Source organism: Teleopsis dalmanni, chromosome 1 (assembly GCF_002237135.1).
Source record: "Teleopsis dalmanni isolate 2A chromosome 1, ASM223713v2, whole genome shotgun sequence".
Lineage (NCBI taxonomy): Eukaryota > Metazoa > Arthropoda > Insecta > Diptera > Diopsidae > Teleopsis > Teleopsis dalmanni.
In genome coordinates, this window is record NC_051846.1 from 155772671 (window position 1) to 155800201 (window position 27531).

General features: G+C 31.5%; 2 protein-coding genes across 3 annotated transcripts in view; one reads left to right on the forward strand and one right to left on the reverse strand.

Annotated features, from left to right (window-relative positions):
* Positions 1 to 27531, forward strand: part of LOC119669496 (amyloid-beta-like protein) — a 42928-nt gene that overhangs the window by 14904 nt on the left and 493 nt on the right. The window contains exons 2-10 of the mRNA XM_038079400.1: positions 10786 to 10924; positions 11210 to 11431; positions 19896 to 20048; positions 20211 to 20578; positions 20634 to 20786; positions 24645 to 24794; positions 24869 to 25500; positions 25598 to 25742; positions 25803 to 25982. Of these exons, the coding sequence (XP_037935328.1) occupies positions 10786 to 10924; positions 11210 to 11431; positions 19896 to 20048; positions 20211 to 20578; positions 20634 to 20786; positions 24645 to 24794; positions 24869 to 25500; positions 25598 to 25742; positions 25803 to 25982 (2142 nt within the window). The remainder of the gene's footprint in view (positions 1 to 10785; positions 10925 to 11209; positions 11432 to 19895; positions 20049 to 20210; positions 20579 to 20633; positions 20787 to 24644; positions 24795 to 24868; positions 25501 to 25597; positions 25743 to 25802; positions 25983 to 27531) is intronic.
* LOC119669498 lies at positions 13675 to 16591 on the reverse strand. Of its 2 annotated transcripts, none has more exons than XM_038079402.1 (6): positions 16563 to 16591; positions 15583 to 15755; positions 15124 to 15523; positions 14919 to 15059; positions 14389 to 14851; positions 13675 to 14323 (listed from the first exon to the last, which is right to left on the reverse strand). In XM_038079402.1, exons 1-6 carry the CDS (start codon positions 16587 to 16589, stop codon positions 14199 to 14201), a joined length of 1329 nt encoding a protein of 442 aa, XP_037935330.1. In that variant the 5' UTR covers positions 16590 to 16591; the 3' UTR covers positions 13675 to 14198. The 2 variants fall into 2 exon arrangements, with proteins under 2 accessions (XP_037935330.1, XP_037935329.1); XM_038079401.1 differs by having other exon boundaries at positions 13676 to 14323; positions 14910 to 15059.

The following is a 27531-nucleotide window of genomic DNA, read 5'->3' on the forward strand; positions in this document are numbered from 1 at the left end:
AATGTTTTTTTTTAACAGAATATATTTTAAATGTAATAACATTTTTAAATTCAGAGAATTATACGTCTCAAATTACCTTTATATTCACAAACTACTATTAAGTAGTCAATTTCTTAGAAATAAATTATCAAACTTTAAGACGACAAACTTCTATACACAATTTGCACATTAAACATTAAAATTGAAGTTTGTTTCGAAGGAAATTCAAGGAGTCAAAGTAGGATGTCCATTTTATTGGCTTTTATTCCGTGTTGTTCAAATGTTTATAGCACAGTTCAGTATATTGCATATTTAATACACAATAGAACATTTTTTGTTTGATTCATTAAAAATTTATATACAAAATTATGAGAAGGAAACAGTTGTTAAAGTTAAATATTTTGTCCTTCAAGAAAAACAAATTTTATTTGACAGACAAAATAATGTTCATTAAGAAGGATATATCTAATTGAGGAAGTTAATTAAAAAAAATTGACTTACTGCATAATTTCAAGAAGATATTTTAACTTATTTTAAAAATTAATTTTAAAATAAAAATTATAATTAATTTCCCACGGCTTTTATTATTTGATATTAGTCTTACGAGTGCTATATTGCATTTCTAAATGATGAATTAGTTTAATTAATTTAATATCCTTGAAAATGTACAATGTTTCCGATATTAATTTCTGTTATTGCTTTGGAGTCATTAAACAGCGATCGGCTTCTTGCATGAAAAATGAGTTCTGGAATTGTACTCTTTTCGTAGCCTTAGCATAGGCTACAAATATCGACGTTTAGAACTTTTATTCTTTTTGCCTGCCTGCTTATTATGTAGCACCTGGTTATTTACAGGGAAGATAATGTCCAAGAATTCTTTTCTTTTCTTTGCATAAACCACAAAGATCGATAAAAATAACTGCTAATCTCTTTGTGTGCCTCCTTATTATACCACACCTAGTAACAAGGAAGATAATATCCCCAAAATATTTTCCCTCCTCTTAGCATAGACCACAAAGATCGACAAAGATTTATAAATGTATAAAGAAGGCGTAAACAATGTTTAGACAGCTATGGAATATATGGAAATCGCGACATCTTAACAAAAGAACTAAAATATGTATTTTCAATTCAAATGTAATAACTGCGAAAACATGGAAGTTTTCAAAACAGATAGAAAGGAAGATACAAACATTTTTAAATATATGCCTGTGGAAAATGCAATAAATATGGTGGCCCAATTACATATCAAATGCAGAACTTTTACCCCAAACTTTCGGACGATAGTAGGTTGTGGAACCCACAAGGCAGCAGACGCCCTGGTGCACTGGCTTTAACTTGGAGAAGGACAATTGAAAGAGAAATGACAGAAGCGCACTAGACATGAAACGATATATGCAGTGAAGCAACTACTAACAGAGTGCGGTTTGAGAGAATTATTGCGACCCTATGCTCCATAAGGGGAAACAGACACTAAGAAGTTATTAATAAATCGATAATGTGTATAAGCCTATAGGATATCTCTCGGATAGGGTATCAAATTTTTGAGTTTAGATAACAGTTAATATATCTGAGAAGGACAATTGAAAGAGAAATTACAGAAGCGCACTAGACATGAAACGATATATGCAGTGAAGCAACTACTAACAGAGTGCGGTTTGAGAGAATTATTGCGGCCCTATGCTCCATAAGGGGAAACAGCACTAAGAAGTTATTAATAAATCGATAAAGTGTATAAGCCTGTAGGATATATCTCGGATAGGGTATCATATTTTTGAGTTTTGATAATAGATAATATATATATGAAAATATCTATATTATATATAAAAATATATTAAAACTTCTTTTTTAATATTATAAACTTTTTCTTAAAGTAAACTTAAATTGTAATTCACTTGAAATTAATCCGTTTATGTTCTATATATTACCATAACAATAAGTTCAAATTTTAAACAAATGTTTAAACTAATTAAAACCTAATTCAAACAAAAAATAATTTAATATTTATTATTTAATAATATGTCAAAAATTATACAAATATATTTTGTAAGCAAATTATAATTTATGGATTTATTATCCAAAAGCGGCTTAGTATTTGCAAATATTTACTAAAGTAATTAGATTATTTTTTTTTATATAATTGAAATGCAAATAATAAATATGTTTTTATTTACACTAAAATTAATGCTGATAAATAAACAAATTTTTTATTATGTCCAAATTAAAAATGAACAAAAATTGCAGTGGTCGTGAATTGAAAAAGATAGTTTTATCAAAACAAGATAAATCACAAATCTGTGAATTTAAGTGCAAATATTGCAATTGATTTCAATTATTTCAAAATGAAACATTGCGATGCATAAAATTCACTGAAAATAATGAAATGAAAAATTTATTTAAAATCAGGCGCCATTCAGTGGTTTTAAGCCGCTAGCAAAATAGCTAAATTAAACAAAAAAAAAATGAAAAATAAAGAAAAAAGAAAAAAGTTAGAAAAAATTTCAACCCAATCGGTTGCTGTTGATAGGATTAACCTACTTTACCATAAATCCAACCACCGGGAAAAACATGCAAAAAATTGTGCTTCTTATTTGCCATGTAAAAGCATTTCTGCCCATACAAGCAACTTGAAGTCTACGTTTCGTACTAAGAGTTGAATGAAAAATTATAAAAAAAATCATATTGCAAATTAAAACATGTTGTAGAAGTTTTCACAATCCTTTGTTTTACTATTAACCGAAGAAACCAAGAAATTTATTCTGCAAATATCTACACCAGCAGATCCTTTCAAATATAAAAAATAGATATGCAAGAACAAAAGAAGAGAAAAATTTAATGAATTGTTTAATTAGCAGTGTTTTTCATATTTTATAGAATCTTATATAGGTCAAATAGTTAAACTATTGACAATAACAAAGTGTATAGCATGTCCAAACACAGACTTCAGACCCATATTAATTAACTTACAGTTATAGTTGAAGTGCTCAGTTGTACCGATCCCTGAAACCAAGTTAACTTTTTGTTTGAAAAAATATAAATAAACTTAAGACTCATAGTTATAGTAAATTAATTGGTGTTTTTTTGCTTATAAAACAAAATAATTGTGTTCAGCTATACCAATTCCTGAAAGTAAGTTAATTCTTTGTTTGGAGAGATACAGATAGACTTCAAACCCATATATAGATCTTATACCTATTTTGATATCATTATAGAATTTACTTAACGTCTTCGACTTCTTATAGTGATTCATTTGGTGTTTTTATAATTTTAAACAAAATAAGCAAATTGTGCTTATAAATAAAAGTTGATGGAATTCTATTATATTATCCCTAAAAAATGTGCTTGGCTTATCCAGGTGATTGATAATTCTAACGGCACCTCTTTCTTCACAGCGGTAGATCTCATTTCGCTTAAAAAGAAAAAATTTTCAGAAAAGATTTATGGTCTCTTCTGATAGATACTAACATACGATACAAATATCGAACTGGAATGACCTATACTGTGAAAAAAAAATTTCGGAAAATTTATGGTCTCTTATCATACATACTTATATACGATATTAACAATATTTACTCGATTAACGAATTAAATGGAACGATGAACTGTATAAACTAAACAGCGACATTGAGATTGTTAAGCGCATAAACACTTAGCAAATTCGCTGATTCGGTCATCTCGTCTAAATCGAGAAAAGTGCTCTGGCAAGGTGTGAAAAACGCGTTAGAGGACTTCTGTTTCTTTGGTAGAAGGTCCAGGTAACCAATAATTCAACAATTTTTCTGGTTTGACCATGTGATATGAATGGTACAAACTGTTATGGTTAGAGAGGTGCTTGCTGTGGTACCCGCTAGTGAAGAAAGGACCAGGTGATTTGAAGGCACTCGATACTACCAACTGGCAATAGCAAGCCACTAATCAGTATGGCTGGTGAAAGCTACCGCAAGTGGCCAAGGATGACTTACATCTTTAGTGGCCAACTAAATAATTGCGTTAAACATTTGTTTTTCATTTTTATAATTTTAGTTTTTACAATTTTTTCTATAAATTTTTTTAATAAATTTTTTTTTTACAAATTTGTTTTTTATTATTTTCATTGTTTTTGTTATAGCTTTATACTTTTGTTTTTATATGACCATAAAAACTAATAACGAATTTTAATGCACACTTTCTCCTGCTATCTACACTCATTAGCTGTGATATATCATTTCAATTAAGTGAAGAATCCCCAGCAGAAAATTTTAATTAAAATCCACTGAAATAAAAAACAAAGTTTAAAAATTCACCACAATATTTTACTCTCACTACCAACATAAGTTAATTAATTTAAAATCCTTTCAGAGCTTAAAATTAAAACTACGTTAGTTAATTTATAAGCGAGTGCAAAACCAACTAAATAAAGGGAAAAAAATTAAAAACCCTTTAGCGCACCCAAATTAATCAGCCACAAAATGTGAACTGCAATTTTTTTTTGTTATTTTTTTTGTTGCTTTCTTTAAATTTTATTATTGTTTTTTTTTTGAGCAACACGTCACCCGCACAAAATCCAACAACTTCAACTCGGTAAACTAAGCCATCAATTGTGCTATTTTGAAACCCTGTGAGCGCTTGAAATTAAACCACAAAAGCTGCACGTAATTGTGAATGTGGCTGCGGCGATGGCAGTGGCTGGGGCTGTGGCTTGGGCTGCGGGTGAATGCCGTTAAAAGAGGGTTAACATGGCCACTCAAAATGCTCATACAATACCAATATAAAAACACACACGCACACACACACCTGATTGTTGATAAAAGCAGAAACAAAACGTATGGCACCCCACCTACCTATCAACAACCCTACCTACCCTTTGACTTACTAAATACCACACCCAACTCATGTGACGCTTCTTCTACATGCTTGTGACAGAAACAGTTACGTTATTTTTAAATTCAATTTTTTCTTTTTGCGTTTTGCATTTTTTTCTTTTTATTTTTAAACGAACGTTTCTATTGTTTTTATTGTTGCGAAATCAGTAGCAACGTAGCAGCAGTAGCAGCAGCAGCAGTAGCAGCAGCAGCAGTAATAGCAGCAACAACAGCAAAGCACAAGGTAAAACCACTTGAACTATGTTGTATTTAACCACTTTTATGTCAACTACAAGCGCCTGCCTGCGTGCCTGCTTGTAAGCTTGCATATGCAGAACTGAGCTCAAGTAGGCCTAGAACACATGAATATACTAACACATACATATGTATGAGTGAGTATTAGTAGGCAAACACACATTTTTTGTTCGTTCTTGTTTTTTTTCTTTATTCATTTTATGTGCAAAAATGTATTAACATTTGCTTGGCCGTGTAGGCTGCAGCAGGTGCGGTATGGTCAAATGTGCTTCAGCTGTTACAAAAAGCCGCTTGAAAGCACATTTGGGTCGCAAACAGACAGTCAGTAACAACGGTGGTGCTTCATGTGCAGAGAATGAATTAGAGATAGAGAAAAAGCGGTACCGGTAAGAGTGGCAAGTACGCAAGAAAAAATATTTCACCATGAGGAAGACAAACACTGCATTAAAATTAGCTACAACAGCAACAACAAAAACAATGACAGAAAATGATAGCACCAACAACGGGGCAGTAACTATAACAAAGGCCAATAAAGACAGCATCAGGCAAACCCATATTGACCACAGGAAACGGAAATGATGGAAAAAAGCTTTATAATGCCATGTTGCAAAACAATTATGTTACAGGATGTTAATATAACAATAAAAAGGGACGCAAATGTATGAATATGTTAAATTGCCAGCATATATTTAAACACATACACATACATACATATATATTTATGTATATAAACAAATATAATATTATAAAGTGAAATGCACACATACTTGCACATACATACATCCCATTACAAACATAAACACATAAACATAGTAGAAAAATGCTCCACATTATGACAAAAGCATTAAATGCTATCGTTGCTTTGTGCAGTGCTGGCTTTGTTGTTTACAGTTGCTGCTGATCTGCTGTTGATGCTGCTGTTAATGCTGCTGTTAATGCTGCAGGCGCTGTTATTGATACTTGCTGCGGCTACTGCGTATGGTATTTTCTATTGTTCAGCAGAACAAAAAAAAAATATCAGTTGGGTTATGAAAATAGGTTACATTTCTAGATGGTCTCTATGATAAAGACATTTTTGTATTTCGTATCAATGCCGATAAAAATTTTTGTTCTTGGGTTTAAGCAGTTTCAATTCAACAGTTTAAAAAACTAAGCAAATACAGTTGCTTTTATTTTTTTTACTTTTTAAATTTGTTTTATATATATTAGTAAAGAGTTGCCCTTATCTTAAATCGTATCAACACAAACCCAAGTAGTCATAATTTAAACTTGTGTATGTACGTGTTTGCCTCCGTATTTACTGTAGACATATCATTAAAAATAACAGTGATATAGAAGAAAGTAGCGAAAGTAGTGGAAAAAGTATTGAGAATAAAGTAGTATACTTTCATTTTCTTATACCATGTTTACATTACGAATTTTGGTGCTAGAAGTCAAAACCAAAATTTATAGTCTTTTCTAACAGACATGTTAAATCGGCTTAAAACAAGTTTAAGTGCTTAAACCAATTATTAAACATGTTTAAACTCATACAATTGTTGGTGTGAAAAGATTCATGAACACGTTCAAGAACGTGTTTAACTATAAACTTCACAGGATTGATTTGAGTAAATTTTCAAATGCTGCCTACAAATACTACAGTGTCAGCTATTGAATATATGCAATAATCGATTCAATTTTGACAAGTTCAATATATGTTTATTTAAATTTGAATTTAGAAAATTTGTGCATAATGAAAAATAATTAAAATTATAATTATAATTATTAAAATAATTAAAAGTGAATAAATAATAATAAAAATGTTGGGTTATTTTAATCAAGAATTATGTTTAGCAAAAAGAAATTCAAGAATATACGCAAAAATATTGCAAGTGCTGCGAAATCAATGATATGCTTTCAGTCTTTCAGTGGCGTGATTTTTATAATAAATGGATGTGTTCCACAAGCTACTCGTAATAACTTTGAGTAACTCTGTGACTTAGTCATGTCATAAGAATAGATTATGATGAGCAAAAATAGGAGAAAGACGACTTAAATGTGGACCGTGTCTTCGGTGGCTTGTTCAAGTTGATGATACTGTTACCACACTTGATGTACGAGACTAGAAAAAGCTAGAGAGAGAAAGAAGTGTTGCGTTAGGCCAAATTCTGGTAAAGGATTATTATGATCATTTAAGTAAGCAAATAATTGCCTAACCTAAAGCCTGCTTTAACGCCTACTAAGTGTAAATCGTTCTGTAAAAAAGCATTAAAATGTTAGTGAAGCTTTGGGGTGAATGTATCACATCAAACAACCAGACTATGGTGTGAATTGTGTCTATAATTCTACTACACAAATTCACATCCATTTAAATAAATCTGTATGCATATACAAACAAACTTACATTTTAATAGTCATCTTATAAACTGATTGAATGTTGCCTTATCTAATCGTAAGTTTATAAAATCTTCCAACTTAATTCTTGTTCAAACTTCATTAGCCTTCAAATGCCTTAGACAATATTTAATTTGTTTAATTCTATTAGTTAACTAGCAGTGATTCGCTTCGTCCTGCTGTTAATGATTCTAGAAAACGAGCACTCTTTTCTAACCATAAAGTATAAATGGAATATCTTCTTTACAACAGTGCAAATATTTCAATAATTAAAATTTATCGTTTCTGGTATAATACATTGATATGTTCTCTATTTTCTTATATGTGATATCAAAGGCATATAAGTGTTTCAGCTAAGTATGCATCATTTTGCAAAAAAACACAATAATAAGACAAGCAGTCATGTATAAACCACATAATAGACTTAATCAATGCTAAATCGTAGCAATTCTTTTCAACAACTTTGTAATTAATTAATTTACAACACAATTTATGACCTTACTCCCTTTGGTTTACATCAATCGTAAAATGTTAACAAGCAATCGAAACATTAATGCACATCAAAGGAATGTATCTAAAGCCAGCACAAATAACAGTCAAAGCTTAACGAAATCCTGCAAATTAATTCCTTTATGCGTAAATGATTGTTCTTAATATATGGCACACTTGATTATAAATTGACTAATTTGCCTTAACATACCAAGAGTAGGTATGTAATAATAAATACTTTAATTATCCTACATAGCAATTACAATGAAGACATATAAATTCCTTTGTATCTCACACTTTAAATATATTTTAAATGATTCATGTGTACTTATGTATGTAAATCATTAAATATCAATAGTAAAAATAATAAACACGAGGAATTTTACAATGAATGCCTCGACCAAAATGTATTTCATATGTTAAGTTTTTAAGGACCTGGAATAGAAAATTGCATTCACAATAGATACGACGGGTACAAGCACAATTTATTTGCTGCTGTTGTTGCAATTCTAACAACTTGACATGTAGCATACTTTTAGGCTTTATTTATTATTCCGTCTGAATGAATTTGTAAACATACACAACCGTTCATATATAGACATGTTCATTACAGCGTAATGAGGAATATGTACTCCTCAATGTTTATATATATATATACATATATACGTTTGTAAATATATATATACTTATATATAGCTGCATATATGTTAGTGCACGTTATAATTTTGTGCAAATAATTTTATAACAATTCAGTGAATCTCTTCTTTAATTAATTAAGCTGTACTGCATGATGTTATTAAATAAATTTTAATGCTGCTGCTGCTGCTGCTGTCGATTATATCTCAATGTGTCCCTTTAACTGTGCAAAACTTTATTATTATTGTTATTGTAAACATCAACGCTAGTATAAGCAACGGATATAAGTACAAGCTCAGCAATGACTTAATGCTTTGGGTACGTTTTTATACTCGTATGTATGTTGGTAGTATGTTCAAAGTGTATGTATCCAACCAGTTGATATATTAAAATAGATTAAAGGACACTAACAAGTAAACTCAATTAAATATGCTAAGTTAACTGATGTGATTATATAAAATTTATAAACGGAAGTGTGTGCATTATACTGTACTTCGAAGCTGAACATACACAGTAGCTCGTACAGACACACAAACAATCTATAGATTTCTGTTCTGTTCTGTTCTGTTGTGTTCTGCGAACAAAGGAGACTCGGTAGTTCAAATACGTGTGCGTTATGCAGTAGAAACTTATATTTTTTTCTTCTGGCATACATTTTTCTCATTTATTTTCAACGTTTCAACCATTTTACGCTCAACAACACAATTAGTTTAAAACAACAAAAGCATTCTAATTTCGAAAACTTAGTTTATTCAATAAAACTGCAAATAGTCGTACATGGAATTTATGTACATTCATACTTGAGCCAATGTTTCAGTCTGTATTTGCGTATTTTAAGTTTTGTTATTCCTTAAGTGGCAATTATACGATTAAATGGCACGTGCAACGTCATTTCTGCTCACATACAAAGTTAGAAATTGGCAAAGAGCACGGGAGTAGTAAATGTAGCGAATGAAGGCAAAAGTATTTTCTGCACAAATGTCTTAAAAATTATAATAATTATCCAAGCATATTTTTAGGGTCAAATATAATGTATTCATTAATTTCAATAAATTAATTTTATATGTAGGCGAGTAACGTTTGATGTGAAATTGTTGTCTTAGTTTGGTTAATTATATATCGTGATATAAACAATGTACACAAACTAAAATTACAAATGTTTTTATGAATATTTAAACATTTACAAAATTTTTGTTTAAGTAATAATAAAGGAAGCGGTAATATTTCTTCCGGGTTTGAAGGACTTAACCTTCAAATGGAAAATCGTTTTTTCATGGCCTTAATAGCTCTTTACAGTAGTATGAAGACATTGTCAAACTGCAATGTTATATTTTGTAAATTATTAAGTATATTTCAAAGTATTGTTAACTAACCATATGAAGGTTGATATAACAAACGGTTAGGCGATTTAGATAAGATTTTGTATACTAGATAGAAATACTGAAACCAAAATGAACATGAAAAAATTATGCCTTAGCTTACATATTCTCTAAATATTTTTATATTTAGATAATTGTGTATCTAGTTTATTAAACCACTCTAATACCCTAGCTGTAGCACTCTTAGTAAGGCACTTTCAAAAGAGATTAAAAAGAAAATCAATTACGAATAATTATTCTAACGCCTATGGAACTTATTATTAATGGGAATATTAACATAGTAGGAATTTATATTTCCAGTTGAGCGGAGCACTGCAACCGCTCAACTCTTTGAGGATTTTATAATATTATACGAAGATAAGAAATGCCGCTCCATTATCCTCCCACATAGTCACAAAGACTATGACTATTCTTTACAAGTAAATACAATATAAATCTAAATGTCTGCAGACCGTCTACTTTATAAAAATAATTAATCAAATATAAATTCATCCATATGTTATCAATAATCTATTTTACTATTCCCGACTTTTACATTTCCGTGACACAAGTGTAGAAAATAAACAAGAGTAGTAATACATCTATATACACTTGTAAAAAAAGTTAAAAGCTTTAACAAATAAAAAACAATTAAAATTGTTGATTCTTAACTCCACTACAAAATGGAATCAAAATTCCACTGAGCCAAGTTTATTTAACGAAAACAGTTTTTAATTAAAAGTTCAACGTGGCCAATTCACCACTTCCAATTCACTCTGTCAACAATTAAAACCATTCAAAGCAACTAACTCAATTCAATTAAATTCTATATTATTTTTTCCGTACCATTGCAGGCTTATCCCAATCGTGACATCACCAACATTGTGGAATCCTCCCACTATCAAAAAATCGGTGGCTGGTGTCGTCAGGGTGCATTAAATTCAGCTAAATGTAAAGGTGTACATCGTTGGATTAAACCTTTCCGTTGTCTCGGTGAGTTTAAAAAACAAAAAAAAAAAATTTAAAGAAATAAAGACCAAAACCCTAAAAACATAATATAAAAAAGAGCACATAAATTTGTATGCGTAACCCGTGCATTTAAGTAACATAACCACACCCAAACTAATTCAACAGCCCACGCAAAGGTACCAGGTACTAAACTCCATAGCTATATTACACACACACATTTACACAAACTCACACACGTAGAGCAAACAATTCATATTAAACAAACTGCATTCATTGCAATTTTGCCATGTTGTGCACTTTTTTTTTCAGAAGGACCATTCCAATCCGATGCTCTACTAGTGCCAGAGGGTTGCTTATTTGATCACATTCATAATGCATCACGTTGTTGGCCGTTCATCAGGTGGAACCAAACCGGTGCAGCTGCATGTCAGGAACGTGGCATGCAAATGCGTAGCTTCGCTATGTTATTGCCATGTGGGATTTCATTGTTTTCCGGCGTTGAGTTCGTTTGCTGTCCAAAGCATTTCAAGAGTAAGTACCCCAAAATATATGCACTCTTACTAACAGGACATAGGACATACTCAATGCACACCAAATGGACGGTCTCGTTAAAAAAAGCTTAACATTGCAAATTGATGAATAATTTTCGAAATCCGTTATCCATGGAATATTTTAGTGACGCAGCTGGCATTTATGCTGGCCTTTTATATTTTGAAGAATCTTTTTGCCATTTCGCATGTCTTCGACGATGGGTTATTTATGCGTTATTTGCAAATAAATGCTTACCAAATCAGTTAAATTTGCACATTTCACGTATACCACATATATATATGTAATATGTATGTGATGATAAGATATATTTTTGAGTATAAATCATACAACTATAATTAATTATTCTTTAATATACATTTATCTAGCGCCGCACTGAGTGTATGTTAAAGAGCTATCGATATAGGAAAATATAGTTCTTCACGCAACGTGTTACTCAAATTGATGCATTAAAATCTGTTGTTGTTGTGACAACCCGTGGAGACCTATATTGTACCGGGTAACGTCAAAGGAATTAGAAATGCATATACCTGGGTTAGGGTATAGATTAGGGATGGATTGAACTTAAAACTTGTGTTAATAATTACTATGAGCAATATATTTAGAATATCCATCTGAGTCGTCAGTTTGTAGGCTTTTTAGTCAAATTCCTTATTTTAGTCAAACTCCTTATATTAGTCCAAATTGGGCTTTTGTAAAGAAAGTATCCAGTCTTCTTGTTCCTGAAACTTTCATAATTTTGGTTAAAGAGGATGCTAACATTTTTGTGTTCAAATCGCCACAAGTTTTGTGTCGTCATAAATTTTACCTTACCGATCCCAGCTCCACAAAAGAGTATCTACATCTTTGGTTCATTGCAGCTTGGGCTTAAAACTACTGTAAATGTACTATAGAATTCCCCCCCTTGCAGGATATTACTTCTATGCGAAATCCATGTTTCTTCTGCCAAAGTGCTTATTCTCCACACTATTGATAGATTATAGTTTCGATAATACATAATTTTAATTACTCTGTCAAACTTTATCTCTTAAAGCATCTGATCAACATATCAACCTTCCAAATCCAAATGTTTATAAACAATTTTCAATTATATCATTGATTGAATTTAAAACTATTTCATTAATTCGAATTTCGTTTTCGAGAATTTCTTTCTTCATTTTTAAGATCATAATTATCGACCTATGACAAAACAATAACTAAACTGTCAGCACACCAAATTAATTCTTCTCACAAGACTGAAGTAAAATAATTTGTGTCTCTTAAAAACCAGTTTTGCAATCTATCTTCCAACTTCCTCGAATTTGCTAAAGTGCTACTCTGCGGCCGCGTGCCCTATTAATGCGAAGAGATGATAGTCAGATAGCGCCAGATCAGGGAATAGAGCGGGTGCAGAAGAATGTCTAATTGAGGTATCTTTATACTGGTTTTGCTGGATGAGACTGCGAATTGATGTGTAACAAAATTACTGTGCCATATCTTTTAAGCCGTTCTGGTCGTGGGTCGTCTTTCAATCAACTCGTGATTTTTTTTTTGCGACAAGGATTGTAATGCCCATGCACTGGCCACAATCCAGCGTCCGAAAAGTAAGTTTCCGACACGCACGGATAAAACAACTCGCTCTCATTCCTACAGATGTTGTTCTACATAAGTATTCAAAGTACGGTCCCTGTTAATCATCTAAGACTTCCATCGGTATGACCTGCGTCCAGGCCCCACTATTGCTTCAGATGATCAACCTTGTCCATCATCTTGCTGGTTGCTTCAGTTGTCTTCTGGCGAAATCTCTTTTTTTCAACCTGTGAAAATTTCAGCAAACATTACCATGCGATTCCAGTTTGTTTTGTTTTCAGTCATTTTTTCTGTCACCGTCGACCCTGGGGAGCAGAGTATAGTTGTATGTATTTAAATGCGTGGCTTGTTAGTGTTGATTCTAATTAGGTAATGAACACGGTTGCAACTATAACAGTTCCATTGAAATTATATGCTTTTCGTTAATGTAGAAGATAGGTGATGATAAATTTTTTAATAAAACTTTTCTATATTTACTTCCTATATTCGTAAGCACCGTTGAACTATTTATAATGAACTTTTGGTATTTGTTGTAAGTTTCTTACATGACGTGTCGCTAATAATAATTTTGACAACTACAGACAGATTTGTAGTACTGCGTAATTTAATAGTCTTGTACTGGTTGTTGTTATTATGTTATTATTGTTTATTATTATGTCATAATGATAATTTACATCGAAAGTTTTTTTTGAAGCAATAGCAGATATATCGCCACTTACTACTATAATTAGTATTAAAACTGAATGTCTCTGTAGTTTATTATAATATCTATAATGTTCATAATAATTTAACCTCATTTTGTTATGATCATTTCGCAATTTAAAAATAAATTGTTTGATGTTTTAGCCTTATGGGTAGTTCCAGTTACATCATATGTATATTACAAAACATCTATCGTAGGTATCGGTACAATTAATATTAATATTAATCATTAACAGATGAAACTGGTAACAAAATTGTTTTCAGTATATACGACGGTATTGGTACGTTGGAATTTCTATTATGATGTTATTTATTTTTAATAGAAGATTTTTTTTTGGTAAAAAAAAATGCCCAAAGTTATAATCGCTAGAATCAGTTCCTTGGGAGCTGGCTTAGAGTTAGTTTCTGAAGATTGTTATAAATTTTTTATTAATTTTTTTTACAGAATGATTGTTAATTTAACAAAAAACGCCTGCGTTTAATATTTACGACGAATAGAATTACTCTTTGGTTTATCAGTGTTCGCTCGTTGTTTTTTGCCTTTTTTCTTATTGTCTTTTTTTAGAGCAATTTCTCCAGTTTCGTGTACATTTGCATCCATTTCTAGAATATTTGATTCATTAATATTGCTTCAACATTAAAATTAACAAAATTTTTAATTTTCTTACCTTTTTCAGTCTTATTATTTAGAAGTTTATCTTTGCATATAATATTTTTGTCAAAGTCAATTTCTTTGTCCTTTATATCTCTTTCAATGTTCACTTTTTCTTTTATATCTTTAGCATTACTTTGTTGCTTTTTAACATATTTATTTTTGTTATAATTTTCTTTAGTATCCAGTACATCCTTCTTAACTCCATTTTCTTTCTTATTTAGAGTTTTTTTCTTAGAATTACCTTTATTTTCAACATTTTTTGAATCAGATGGAGTTTCAATATATTTTACCAGAAGATCGATTGGATCCATTCCTCTATACCCATCCAATGACACCACATCAAGGATTTTAGTATTTCGGTTCCGTTTACTGTCTTTAGCGATTGTTAATGATTGATTGTTGTTAGGATTTAAAGGAATTTGACTATTAAAGGAACTTTCTTGAAAAATATCAATTTCATTCTCATCATATTTACACTGAAATGAAAATTAGATTATTCTCAACATTTAAATACTTAATTAAATTTAAGCTTACCGCACTCACTTTTGTTTGGCAATTTATTTTAGACGATTTTAACGCACAATTTTTTGAATCCTTTACTGTTATACAACCTGTTTCTTGGCATTGGTCCGAAATATGACCACTAACATTATAAGACGTATTTTGCCAACGAAAGATACCTCTCTTTAAAATAAAATTTTTTATTTATATAATAAAGAAAAACACAAAACAAAATATTTATATTTACTTTGCGATTCAAATGATCATTGTCATATTTTTTAGAGGGCAATAATTTCCCTTCCTTATCTTCTAAAAGGGATTTTATTAATGCGTCAATACAGAGAGAAAAATTACAGTTTTCATCACAACTGTGATCATCTGCAATAATTGGCGAACCAGCAGCTTCGACATTTTTTTGCTCGGTGCTTGAAGTGCATGGAGCAGCTTCGACATTTTTTTGCTCGGTGCTTGAAGTGCATGCACTTGGAATAGGAATATCAACTACACCACAACGCTCTAAATCTTCATGTTCCTCTTGTTTTTGGTCGGTGTTTGAAATGCATGGACGTGGAATAATACCATCAACACCCCAACACTCATAAATTGCATGTCTCTCTTGTTTTTGTTGCTTTTCTTCAATAGATTGACTAAAATAAATATTTTTTTAATTTTATTTGTTAAATTGTTTTAACAAACAACATCATACTTAAGAGATTTGGTTGTACCAGTGACCAATGGTTTAGATAAGGTATCCTCAATTGGTCTTTTTATACAATCACAATTATTTCCGAACCGTCTGTAACTGTCCTGACGTGCAAATGGACATTCTTTTTCAAACTCTTCCACTGTATCTAACTCCTTCTCTTCTTTACTGATTTGCTTCAGCCATGATTATTTTATGTTTAAAAATAATAATTTAATTTATAATAAAATTTGTGAAAAAAAAATTGTTTTTACATAATTATAAAATATTCTAAATTTCGAGTATGTCAGTACTAAATCTAATATTTTAAAAAAATATATTAAAAGTTATCTCTTTGCTGGGTTCCTGGACATTGCGATATTGGAGGGAATAAATTAGCGATGAGATGAGATGTACCTCTAAGTACAAACATCGACATGCAAACTTTTTAGGATCATAGAGGGAATCACCAATAAGGTGACTAACGATTTATGGACTAACCGCGAAGACTGTAAGTTCGCTAGAAACTTATGGCCTAGTTTGGACAAAAATAAAGCGAAAACCATTCGCTTTTCTTCAGCAAACCTGCAGGTTCTGTACTTACTAAAGTACTAACGAGGCACTGTACTATTGCGCCTATGCTTCTACGGTGGCAAGTTCTAACAAGTAGATTATGCAGGAGTTGTCAAAATGAGGAGGAGGTAGAATCCATTAACCACTTTCTCTGTCTCTGTCCAAGACTGCAAACAAGGCGACTTCAATATCTTGAGGATTGCTTTCTCACAGGCCTGGAAAAGATAACGAAAGTAAACTTATCAGATCTTCTCAACTTTATCTGGAAAACCAAATGATTTAACAAGAATAGCAGATTAAGGGCAATACAATGGGCAATATATGCCTCCGAGTGGAAGTGCCGATAACTGCCAGCACGCGCCTTCTCAACCTAACCTAACCTTAATAACTACACAAATTCACACAACGTAATAATAATTACTTCCACTTACAGGTTCTATTTCTCTTTTTTTATTCATAATGCTCCTTCTTTTAGCAATTTCAAAATCATTTAAACCACGTTTCAGATATCTGCAAATAAAAAACTTACATTCTAATTTACCTATATATAATTGTTTTAATAGCAAAAAATAGCAAAAAAAAAAGTCAATATTTTTCATAAAATTAATGTTTAATTATAATTTAAAATAAACACAACTTTAAGTTACTTATATATAAGATTATAATATTATTTTTAAATATTTGATCTAAAAATCTAATAAGTAATCGATGCGAAAAATCATCATACAAATTATAATGTTTTAGCACACCTCAAACTAAATACATATATATGAATTAGAAATAAAATATATGACAGTTTTCTTTGACATATACCACTGAAACAATGCTGACAAATCAGGGACACATAATGAATAACCATAACTTACAATACTTTTCATTTAGATTGATCTTAAACGAACCTAAAAAATGTGCTTCATTTTAAGAGAAGCTCGAATTAAGTGAAAATCTTAATGAGAGAATTATTAAAATTAAGTATGCATTTTATAATTTCGTACGCTAAAGCCCATGTTATGTAAAGTGTCACGAGCACATCAAAATCAAAACCGTTGTTGTTTTCGATGTAAATTAAAAAACTGAGAGTGAGAGAAAAAAAACAAATGTCGGCTTAAATTCGGTCATGAAAACCGATGCTATCTGTGCCTCGTTACTTACCATAGTCAAAGCCATGTTATATGTATATGTTTTCTTTAAAATTCAGGCACAATCAAAAAGTACAAAAGTAATAGTAAAAATACGAAATTAACAAACTGATATGACAGTCTACATAACATGATTTTTCGTCATAGCCCGAAAGAGCCAATTTTGACGTGCCCGTAACACTTTATATAACACAGGCCTTAAGGATATTAGAGAGTCAATGGTCACGAATAATTTGATTTTGTAGTTATTTTTAATGTAACGTAAAAAATTGAAAATAAGAAAAAAGATAAATTTCGATTTAAAATTGATCAAAAGGAAAGTCATAAACATCGGAATTTCCTCCCATTAGAAGTAAATATATAACACATCAGTCAATAAGACGTGTGACTAACTAAGAAAAACAAATTTTTTCGATTTTACTCATCAAAAATCGATTTTACTCATCAATATAATCTCCTTCAAGGGCAATACAATTATTCTAATGCTTCTCTAACTTCTAGATGCCGTGCTTATAAAATCATTTGTCTTTTACCTCAAAATAGGCTTCAGTTGCAGCAATTACTTCTTCATTTGAGATGAATTTCTCACCGGCGAGTATATTTTTGAGATCAGCTAATAGCCAGTAGTCGCTCGGCCCAGATCTGGACTATACGGTGTATGAGGAAGCAATTCAAAGTGTAATTCGTGCAATTTTGCCATTGTTTTTATTGACTTGTGATATGGTGCATTGTCTTGGTGAAACAAAATTTTTTTCTTCGCCATATGCGGTCGTTTTTTCACAATTTCTGCTTTCAAACGATCCAGTAATGCCGTGTAGTACTTACTATTGATTGTTTTTCCATTTTCGAGATAGTCAATGAAGATTATACCATGTGCATCCCAAAATACTGAAGCCATAACATTCCCAGCTGACTGTTGTGTCTTTTGACGCTTCGGACTTGGTTCACCGGCTGCAGTCCACTAAGATGAGAATCGTTTTGATTCCGGAGTGAAGTGATGGATCCATGGCCAAACACTGGTCTTGAATCATCAACACGTTGTTGTTTTTTATCGACTGTGAGTAAATGCAGCACCCACTTTGAAAAGAGCTTTCTCATCGTCAAATGTTCATGCATAATTGTAAACACACTGCCTTTTGATATCTTTACGGTCTCAGCTATCTCATGCAATTTAAATTTACAATTAGATATAACCAATTTCTGAACTTTTTTGATGTTTCCTGGAGTAACCACCTCAATTGGACGACCAAAACGTTCACCAACATCGGTGTCTGTACGACCACGTTTAAATTCAACAATAACAATAACAAATGGTTCTTTTCGATGGAGCAGAGTTCGGATAACACTTTTGAAACCATTCCTGAGCTTGTACAGTATTTTTTTTCATCAAGAAGTAATGATAAATTAACACACGAAATTGTTTTGAATCTCTTGTTTTGAGAATAACAAAAGTAGCTTCACTTAAATGGCTGTCACTTTTTTCTAACTAATCGAAATGTCATGAAATTTTACACATAGTCTTTTGAAGGTTGGTACTTTATAAAAATTAATGTTTTAAATTTAAACACAAACGTATCGAAATAGTATTAAAGATAGGAAGAAAACGACAATTATAATTATTTATATTATTTGTTATTATTTTATTATTTAATTATATTATTATGACTCTCTGTTCGACATGGCTCTTAGTCCAAAATTCATATTTTAAAAAATCTTCTTATTTTATATTTTCTATTTATACAAAAATTAAAATTTAATTTAATTAAATTTCAGAAGCCAAACACAAACAATCATCGTCAATTTATGTTTGCGGTTTGTGGTTATGTGGTTGATCTTAGAAAAATTTTAAATCCAGCCAAAAAATTTTAAATTTTAATTTAAATACAAATCTGCCAACAAAATCGATGACTGCAGACAACTATATATATATATATATATACGCACATATATCACTATTTTCTATTACTAAAACATTTTGTGTGATAACATTGATTGATTTAAAAACTTTACAAACTTAACTAAAGTTGCTAAACTTTTGTTTGCATAAAAAATTACACATTTAAATGTTTCATGACTTTAATTTCGATTAAAGTTTAAAATGAAATAAAATTTCAAAAAAAAAAATATAAAAAAAAATATAAAAAAAATCCAAAAAAAGTCAATCTGAGTAGATTTTTCTGTAATAAAATACAAAATGCAAAACAATTGCTTCGAACATGAAATTCATTTATTTTGTTAAAGTATGCAAAACACTTTGCACAACAACAGCAACAACAAAAATAACAACAATAAACCAACAATTTGAAATGGAAAACGGATAATGGAAAATGAAAACTTAAAACAATGAAATTCAAAAGTAAAAAAAAAAATACAAAAAACTATAAAAAACAATTTTGAATTGTCGATTTCCTGTGCAATTCGATAATTGAATTTCGTGAAAACGTAAAAATTCCAATTTGGTCAGTGCCTTTCAAACTGCAGTCAATACGGCATTCACTCTCGCTGCCATTGTTGCCCATTAGCATCTTTTGTGCCAATTAAAAATTAATTTCACACTTACTATGTATTTCACCACTCTTCTTCCTTTTCCCTTTTTCGTTTTTCGTTTTTCCAACACTTGTGCAGCCGACGAGATACGTGTCAAGAAAACCGATTTACCTGTCGTGATGCCCGCTGAAATAAGCAATTTGCCTGAGGAGGAGACCGAACCTGCTGATGATGACATCGACGATGATGACGACCTCTTGAGTGATGATGAAGAGGATGAAATGATTGATGGTTAGTTGCATGCATTACAATTGTTTGTTGCATATACATATTCTCACACCAAAACACATATAACCATAAATTTAAATTGTCCACAAATACAGAGGATAGTAATTAAAATGTGTTTTTTTTCATTTTTGTTTTTATTTGATTGTTATTTTCGTTTATTAGCAGCTGGCGAAACTAGTAGCGATGCCACAGCTGATGATGTTAACGCTGAGTACGATTCGGGCGAAGATGTGGAAAACTATGAAGAGAATGATGATGAACAGACTGGTGATAATTGGGATCAGAATGGTAGCTCAAGTGGTGCAAAACCAGTAGCAACAACAGCAGATAAAATTAATAATAATGGCGATGATGGAAAATTGAAATCGGGCAATATTGAGACGACACAAGGCAAAGGTTCGGTTGCAGCAAGTGATTTATCTATGTCTGCTGCACCAGCTATGCCACCGTCAACCAATCAGCCCACTGTCGATCCATACTTTACACATTTCGATCCGCACTATGAGCATCAGAGCTACAAAGTAAGTCAAAAAGTAAGTGTTCAACTTTCTCATACATATTTACAAAGCAAACATATTCTAAAAAAAGGAAGCCCAACAGCGCCTCGAGGAGTCACATCGCGAGAAGGTCACCCGTGTCATGAAGGACTGGTCTGATTTGGAAGAGAAATACCAGGATATGCGTATGGCCGATCCAAAAGCAGCACAAAGTTTCAAGCAACGTATGACAGCACGATTCCAGGTTCGTATCATCGCTATGCACATTTTCGCTTGGTGCAGGTGCAGCATAGCATTGTTTGTTGTTATTGCTCCTGTTACTCTTATTTACTGTTACTATTGCTGTTATTGTTCATGTAGTTGTTGTTGCTTGTTTTCATTATATTACCATAACTGTTATTGTTATGTTAACATAAAAGCTTTTAAACTCGTAATGTAATTTTTATTTTCAATATTTGGCTTTATTCCTTTTTTCATTCTTCCTTTTCCCTCCTGTTTTTTTTGTTGTGCTCCTCCTGTTCTCACTTTTTAAGTATTAACAATTCCATTGCACACTTTCACAGCTTAATTTCCTTTTCCCTTATTTACTTTGTAAAATGCTTGCTGCTATTATAATTTTTTACAGTGTTTTTTCTTTTTTCTTTTCCTGTAATTAAATTTTTAATGTTTTTTTTTGCTTTTTTGCCTTTTTCTGTTCCATATCATTTTCATACTCTATGTATGTATGTATGTATGTACTTTTGTAGTGCAAATGGGAGCGAAAGAGGGATCAGATACGAAGCTTGTAGTTAAATTAATTGGCTTAATGTACTTTTAGCTTTTTGTCATTACTAGGCTAACAATAAGTAGCATGAATTTAGTATATCTATTGCCTTAACAGATATCAAGGAACACGTTCCTCATGTTCCTCTCCAAAGTTCAAGAATAATGTGCAAATAGCGGAAGTACGAGTGTAGTTGCAATTTAATATGCCTGCAAAATAATTTGCTTGCAGATATTTTTTTCAGTTCTTTTTGAAATTTAATAAGAGTTAAAGTATCTTTTGAAGAACCGTTGAAGTAAAGAGAAAAACTGTAGGGTATAATTAGTGTCATTAGATATTAGCGTCCAGTATAGAACTTAGAAGGAGTTAGAGAACGCAATAAATAATGTAAAAATTTAAAAAAAAGCAGGCTGCTATAAACAGAATAAAATATACATATGTTGGATATAGGATGTACATAACATCCTATATATACAGATCCTATACATACTGATCTTATATATACAGATCGTATATATACAGATCTTACATATACAGATCATATATATACAGATCATATATAAAGAGGTCCTGTATACAGCATCCTGTATATACAGACGTATGTAGTTGTACCTTCTGCTCAAAAAGTACCCGGATCAGGCGCCGTGCGATTTTTTCCTGTTCCCGAAACTCAAATTGCCCCTTCGTGGTAAGCGTTTTGAGTCGATTGAATCGGTAAAAGAGAATTCGCCGAAGGAACTAAAAGCCATACCAGCACGGGCCTACGAAAAGTGTATGGAAAATTGGGTTAGCCGTTGACATATGTGTATCGCTTCAGAAGGAGCATATTTTGAAGGAGATAAAATAAATTTGGAATAAAATTTAAATTTTTGTGTTTAATTTACAAAATCTGGGTACTTTTTGAGCTGGAGGTGTCTCGAAAAAAATTTAAAAATGTTCGTTAGAGCACACGAGAATATAAAGCTAAAAAGATATAAAGAATACAGATTTCAGTTCAGAAGAATCATATTAAGCATTATAAATTTCAAACTTAAGTAGAAATCGTATGTGTATTTAATAATTTTAAAACTGTGATGTATAAGTTTTCTAAAAGAGGTCTGATCTCTTTTAGAATTAGTGTTTACTCCATAAACTCTTTAGCGGCTTAAAAGGAGATATAAACAAAAACTTTTTAATCCATTCAGTAGCCAGAAATTAACTCAGTTGTGTATTCATAGTAAATCTTAACTTCATTTCAGAGAAGCTTTAGGTGGTAATCCCTCTTCCCCTAGCTATGTGCTGGTCCTTAATAATTTTACCCAATTATTAATAATGGGAAAATATTTAAAAAAAATGTGTTTTAATAAAAGACAAATTTCATAAAATTAACTAGATTTATTTATTCTTTATTAAATGATTTCGTCGTAGTAGTGTTGTCGATATACTATGCTAATCTAATTATGTTTAACAAGGCCAAACCAAGATCACAGAAACCTAAGCAATATTACAGGGTAACCCAATTAAACTACAACTTAGCAGATCGCTGCAGTTTTATTTGAATTTAAAACTCATTAACTATGACTATGTTTAACAGGAACTATAGTTTAAGATCCGTTCACAGAATATAAACCTTAAAAATATTTATCCGTTTACAATAAAGCACTTTTCTGAGCACATTAACACTCCAATAGTTTTTAGTGCCGCAGGTCAGACCTAAAAATGCCAAGAATACCAAGAGGTCGAGCGGATTGGCATCTGATGACCGAAAAGATCACCGAAATATGCACCATTGTTGATTACGTGTTATGTGCGATTTTTTAGAATCTTGTTGAAAAAATTTTTTATGGTGGATATTCCATTTAACCTTGATGCTAATGTTTGAAAACAGAATGCGCCCAATATTCGCCCAAACTATCACAAACGATGTTTTATCAAAATTTTGTTTTTTTTTTTATGAATTATTCAATCGGAAAATTCTTCTCATCAAAGAAGATGACATTCGGCAATTCACTGTATTCGTACAAGCGTAACAATTCTACCGTCTTATATAGTCTCACATATATTTTTTTGTTAATATCTGTGAAACCATGTGCCTTTTGGAACATGTAAACAAATTGTCCTACTAAAAGATTGTAATAACGTAACTACCATAAACGTAAATAGAATCTTATCATCTTCATTTCAGATGTTTTAGCAACCCCAATATCATAGCTACGTGTTCTATATATTTTACGTTCTCATTCTGCTGGTCAAGTTTATTAGTTGACCAATGAGTTACCATACAGTCCTCCCACGCAATATCACACAGATATTATACTACTGTTAACTAAGAAATCTTACAGATTTTATTTATTTGTTTAAGACTATGATTTGACCCTGGGAGATAAAAATGTTGTGTTAGCGATGCAAATACATGAATTCATGTGATCTAAAATTATTATAGCACAATAAGAGATATACTGTCAAAACTTAAAATAGCAAAGTAGTACAGAGAACATTAGTAAGAGAATGCAAAATCGAATAAATTAATTATTAATGAGGTTTATAAACTCAGATCAGGTCCTAGGTGATAGGTAAACCTTAAACCATATTTTTAATAACAAATTTTGTCTTGCAATTATAATATTTATTATATTTCTTGATTAGAAATTTTGGAGTTTAGATTTAGTAGTTCGATGTATTGAATCTTAATATTTTAATAATCAGGTAAGGTTTATTTCAAAATGAGTTGCAAAATTTACTGGACAATAAGAAATAAAAAATGTTTTTAACTGAACATTTGCAGTTTCATTTCAAAATTCTATAGTTAAAATAAAAAAAACTTATATTATATAGGATTAATCGTTTTGTGGTTCTCAAAATAAATGAATAGCCCTACATATTATACATATACTTTAAATACTTAAAAACAATAAATTCAAAAAGAAAGCAACTTTCTTACATATTTTTATAAAGCTTTCACTAATTTCTTTTAGTATTTTAAAATTTTTTATTAAATTTATCAAACTATAAGAAATTGCACAATTTCCTCTGAAAATCATTAGTCATTATGTTCATAATGCACAACTTTAACTCATAGAACTTCATAACCCCCGATTTTAAGAAGTTTTATGAAAAAAATTGTAAAAAAGTTAAATCTAGAGTGCACACTTCATACTCAAAGCACACCACTCACCAATTCCAACTTCTATAATGCAATTTTTAAATAAACTTCCCCAACTTCAAGTTCGGATATATATATTCACAACTGTAAAAGGCAAACGAATTAAACTAGTAAACAAACAAAAAAGTAGTTACTTCTTTCTGATATTCTTTCTCTCTTGATGTGCAATGCGTCTTTATATGGGAATATAATTTTAGACTTCTGTTCAGGCACTCGAAGAAGAAGGCAACGCTGAGAAACATCAACTGGCTGCTATGCATCAGCAACGTGTCTTGGCACACATTAACCAACGCAAACGTGAAGCAATGACCTGCTACACTCAAGCTCTAACTGAACAACCACCAAATGTAAGTCGTTTTCCCCCTACCCCCTACGCCCTATACTCTTATGATTCCTTCATAATGTATGCATTTCTTCATAGGCTCATCATGTTGAAAAATGTTTGCAAAAGTTATTGCGCGCACTACACAAAGATCGTGCACATGCCTTGGCACATTACCGTCACCTCTTAAACTCTGGTGGTCCAGGCGGTTTAGAAGCAGCTGCCTCCGAACGACCACGTACCTTGGAACGCTTAATTGATATTGATCGTGCTGTTAATCAATCCATGACAATGCTTAAACGTTATCCTGATTTGTCAGCGAAAATTTCACAACTAATGAATGATTACATTTTGGCTCTACGCAGCAAGGATGATATACCCGGTTCATCTTTGGGCATGAGTGAAGAGGCTGAAGCAGCAATTTTGGATAAATATCGTGTGGAAATTGAACGCAAAGTAGCTGAAAAGGAACGTATACGTTTAGCCGAAAAGCAACGCAAGGAACAACGGGCCGCTGAGCGTGAAAAGTTACGTGAGGAGAAATTACGCATGGAGGCAAAGAAAGTTGATGAAATGCTAAAGACACAGAGCGCACAAGAAGGTTCAGCTGATGCTATGCCTAGTAAGGAAATTAGTAGCACTTTTATAACAGCAGCAAATGATGCCACAAAATTGGCACAAAGCGAAAAGGATAACACTGGTGGCGAGGAGTATGCTGAGGCTACTGTCAGGTTTGGGTTTTAAACTATTTATTTTCATAAATATTCCAACCGATTTTCATATAAAATTTGTTTTTAATATTATTTTATTTTTTATCTCTTCTTTTAGCACTAAAACCCAAACCGTCCTACCAACAGTTGATGATGATGCTGTGCAACGTGCCGTAGAGGAGGTTGCCGCTGCTGTTGCACACCAAGAGACCGAACCACAAGTGCAACATTTCATGACACACGATTTGGGACATCGTGAATCGGTATTTCAGATTAGGTCGCTGATGCCGTATTTACCTAAAGTCTATCCTTTTTCCTTTCAGAGTTTTTCTTTACGTAGAGAATTCACACATACGCACGCGACCAAAGAGGGACGTAATGTGTACTTCACATTGTCCTTTGCTGGTATTGCTTTAATGGCAGCCATCTTTGTTGGTGTCGCTGTTGCCAAATGGAGAACATCACGTTCGCCACATGCGCAAGGATTCATTGAAGTTGATCAGGTTAGTCGAAAATATCAAATATTACATGATAATATTTTATAAACTGATATGATAACATAATTGCTTAATATATAAACTGAAAATTTAGCATTATTTGGTATGTTCTTACTCAAAGTTTTCGTATAGTAAGCAAGCATTTGGTCATATCCTATCTGTATCTTAAGTTCATAATGAAAATCATCTTCTTTGAATCACTAAATACTTAGTTTCTCAAAATTTATGTCAGGAAAATTTAGTTATATGACAAATAACTTATACAAATAAGAAGATATCCTATAGTTAAAATCGCAGTATGAGTAGTCCTGACTCTCATACCAGTACTACTCTACTACGCACATAGATAGTTTTTTTTTGAAACCATCTTTTTCTGTGTGTTTTCATTTAGTACCTAGATTTGTATTAGCGATCTTTTAATGACTTTTTCTTAAATAGTTTAAAACATAGGACGTTTAAGTTTTAATAATGCAGTTTGAAACCTAGTACGATTAAACTGCAATTGCAAGAAAATGTAATTAATGTTTCTGGAGATCAATTTGTCTCAACTTAATGAGCTTCTTGATATTTACGAATATATTTAGTGATGTATTCTTTGCAACCATCGATAAGTATTTTATATTGATTGTAAACGGGGTTGCATAGTCTCTAGGTCAGGAGAAATATATGTATATAATTTTCAGACACTAAACAAAGAAGTTTGTACTTTACACAAAATAAGAAAAAAGAAATGTTTCGTGGAATGAGTTTAATATCGTAAAGTTAGAATTAAGTGAATCAATAGCCTTAATGAATCTGAGTTATATTAGCAGACACTCTGTACTACAAAATATCTCATTGCCCTTACTAATACTAATAATTCGTCTATAAGAGTCGAGATTAATAATTTGAATGAGACTATATTAACTTATAAATTATAATAAACTAACTTATAAATAATAATAAGCTAACTAATTACAGTTTGGTCAAATGAAATAAAAGTAGCCAACTATTTCATAATATACATTTCCAAGCTAGGACGAAAGCAATTTTTTGGAATTAATGTTACCGTTTATTGCCCATTGTGTTACTGTTTATAAAAATTCAAGAGATTTAGAATCTCTTTGAACCTTTGGCAAAACTTATAACGCTATTTAAGGGAAGATCTTGTAGTTGACCAAATTCCCCAAAAAAAAAAGATTCCCTAAAGTGGTAAGGCGGCGCCGCGCATTTGTCGGATAGATAGAAATACTTCCATCGTTCACAACACTACTGCAGCAGGTATAAAAGGAAGATTCAATCTTCTAGCAACCTTCTTACCTGCCACTAAACCTACCACAAAACTGACATATCTACGGGGCATCTCAATGAGAATTGGAATTTCTTTTAGTGGAACATGTTCAAATTGTATACAGATGCTTGCATATCGTTGAGTCTTCCCATCTTTTCCCAGATGAGTCTTCTCATCAGGTCAGGAAAAACTTAGTGAAAGTTTGCACGATGTCAACGATGTGCCCAGATTGTTTCTGAAGCACCACTCGTGTGCTTTGCGATTGCCAAAAATATCCTTATGACC

Bases quoted from the DNA above. Each gene is read 5' to 3' on its own strand.
- LOC119669498 (XM_038079401.1), bottom strand. From the start codon at position 16,589: ATGAATAAAAAAAGAGAAATAGAACCT. The intron at 15,756-16,562 runs GTAAGTGGAAGT...TCATGGCTGAAG, and splicing joins AAAAAAGAGAAATAGAACCT to CAAATCAGTAAAGAAGAGAA. The intron at 15,060-15,123 runs GTAAATATAAAT...TTTATTTTAAAG, and splicing joins ATGATCATTTGAATCGCAAA to AGAGGTATCTTTCGTTGGCA.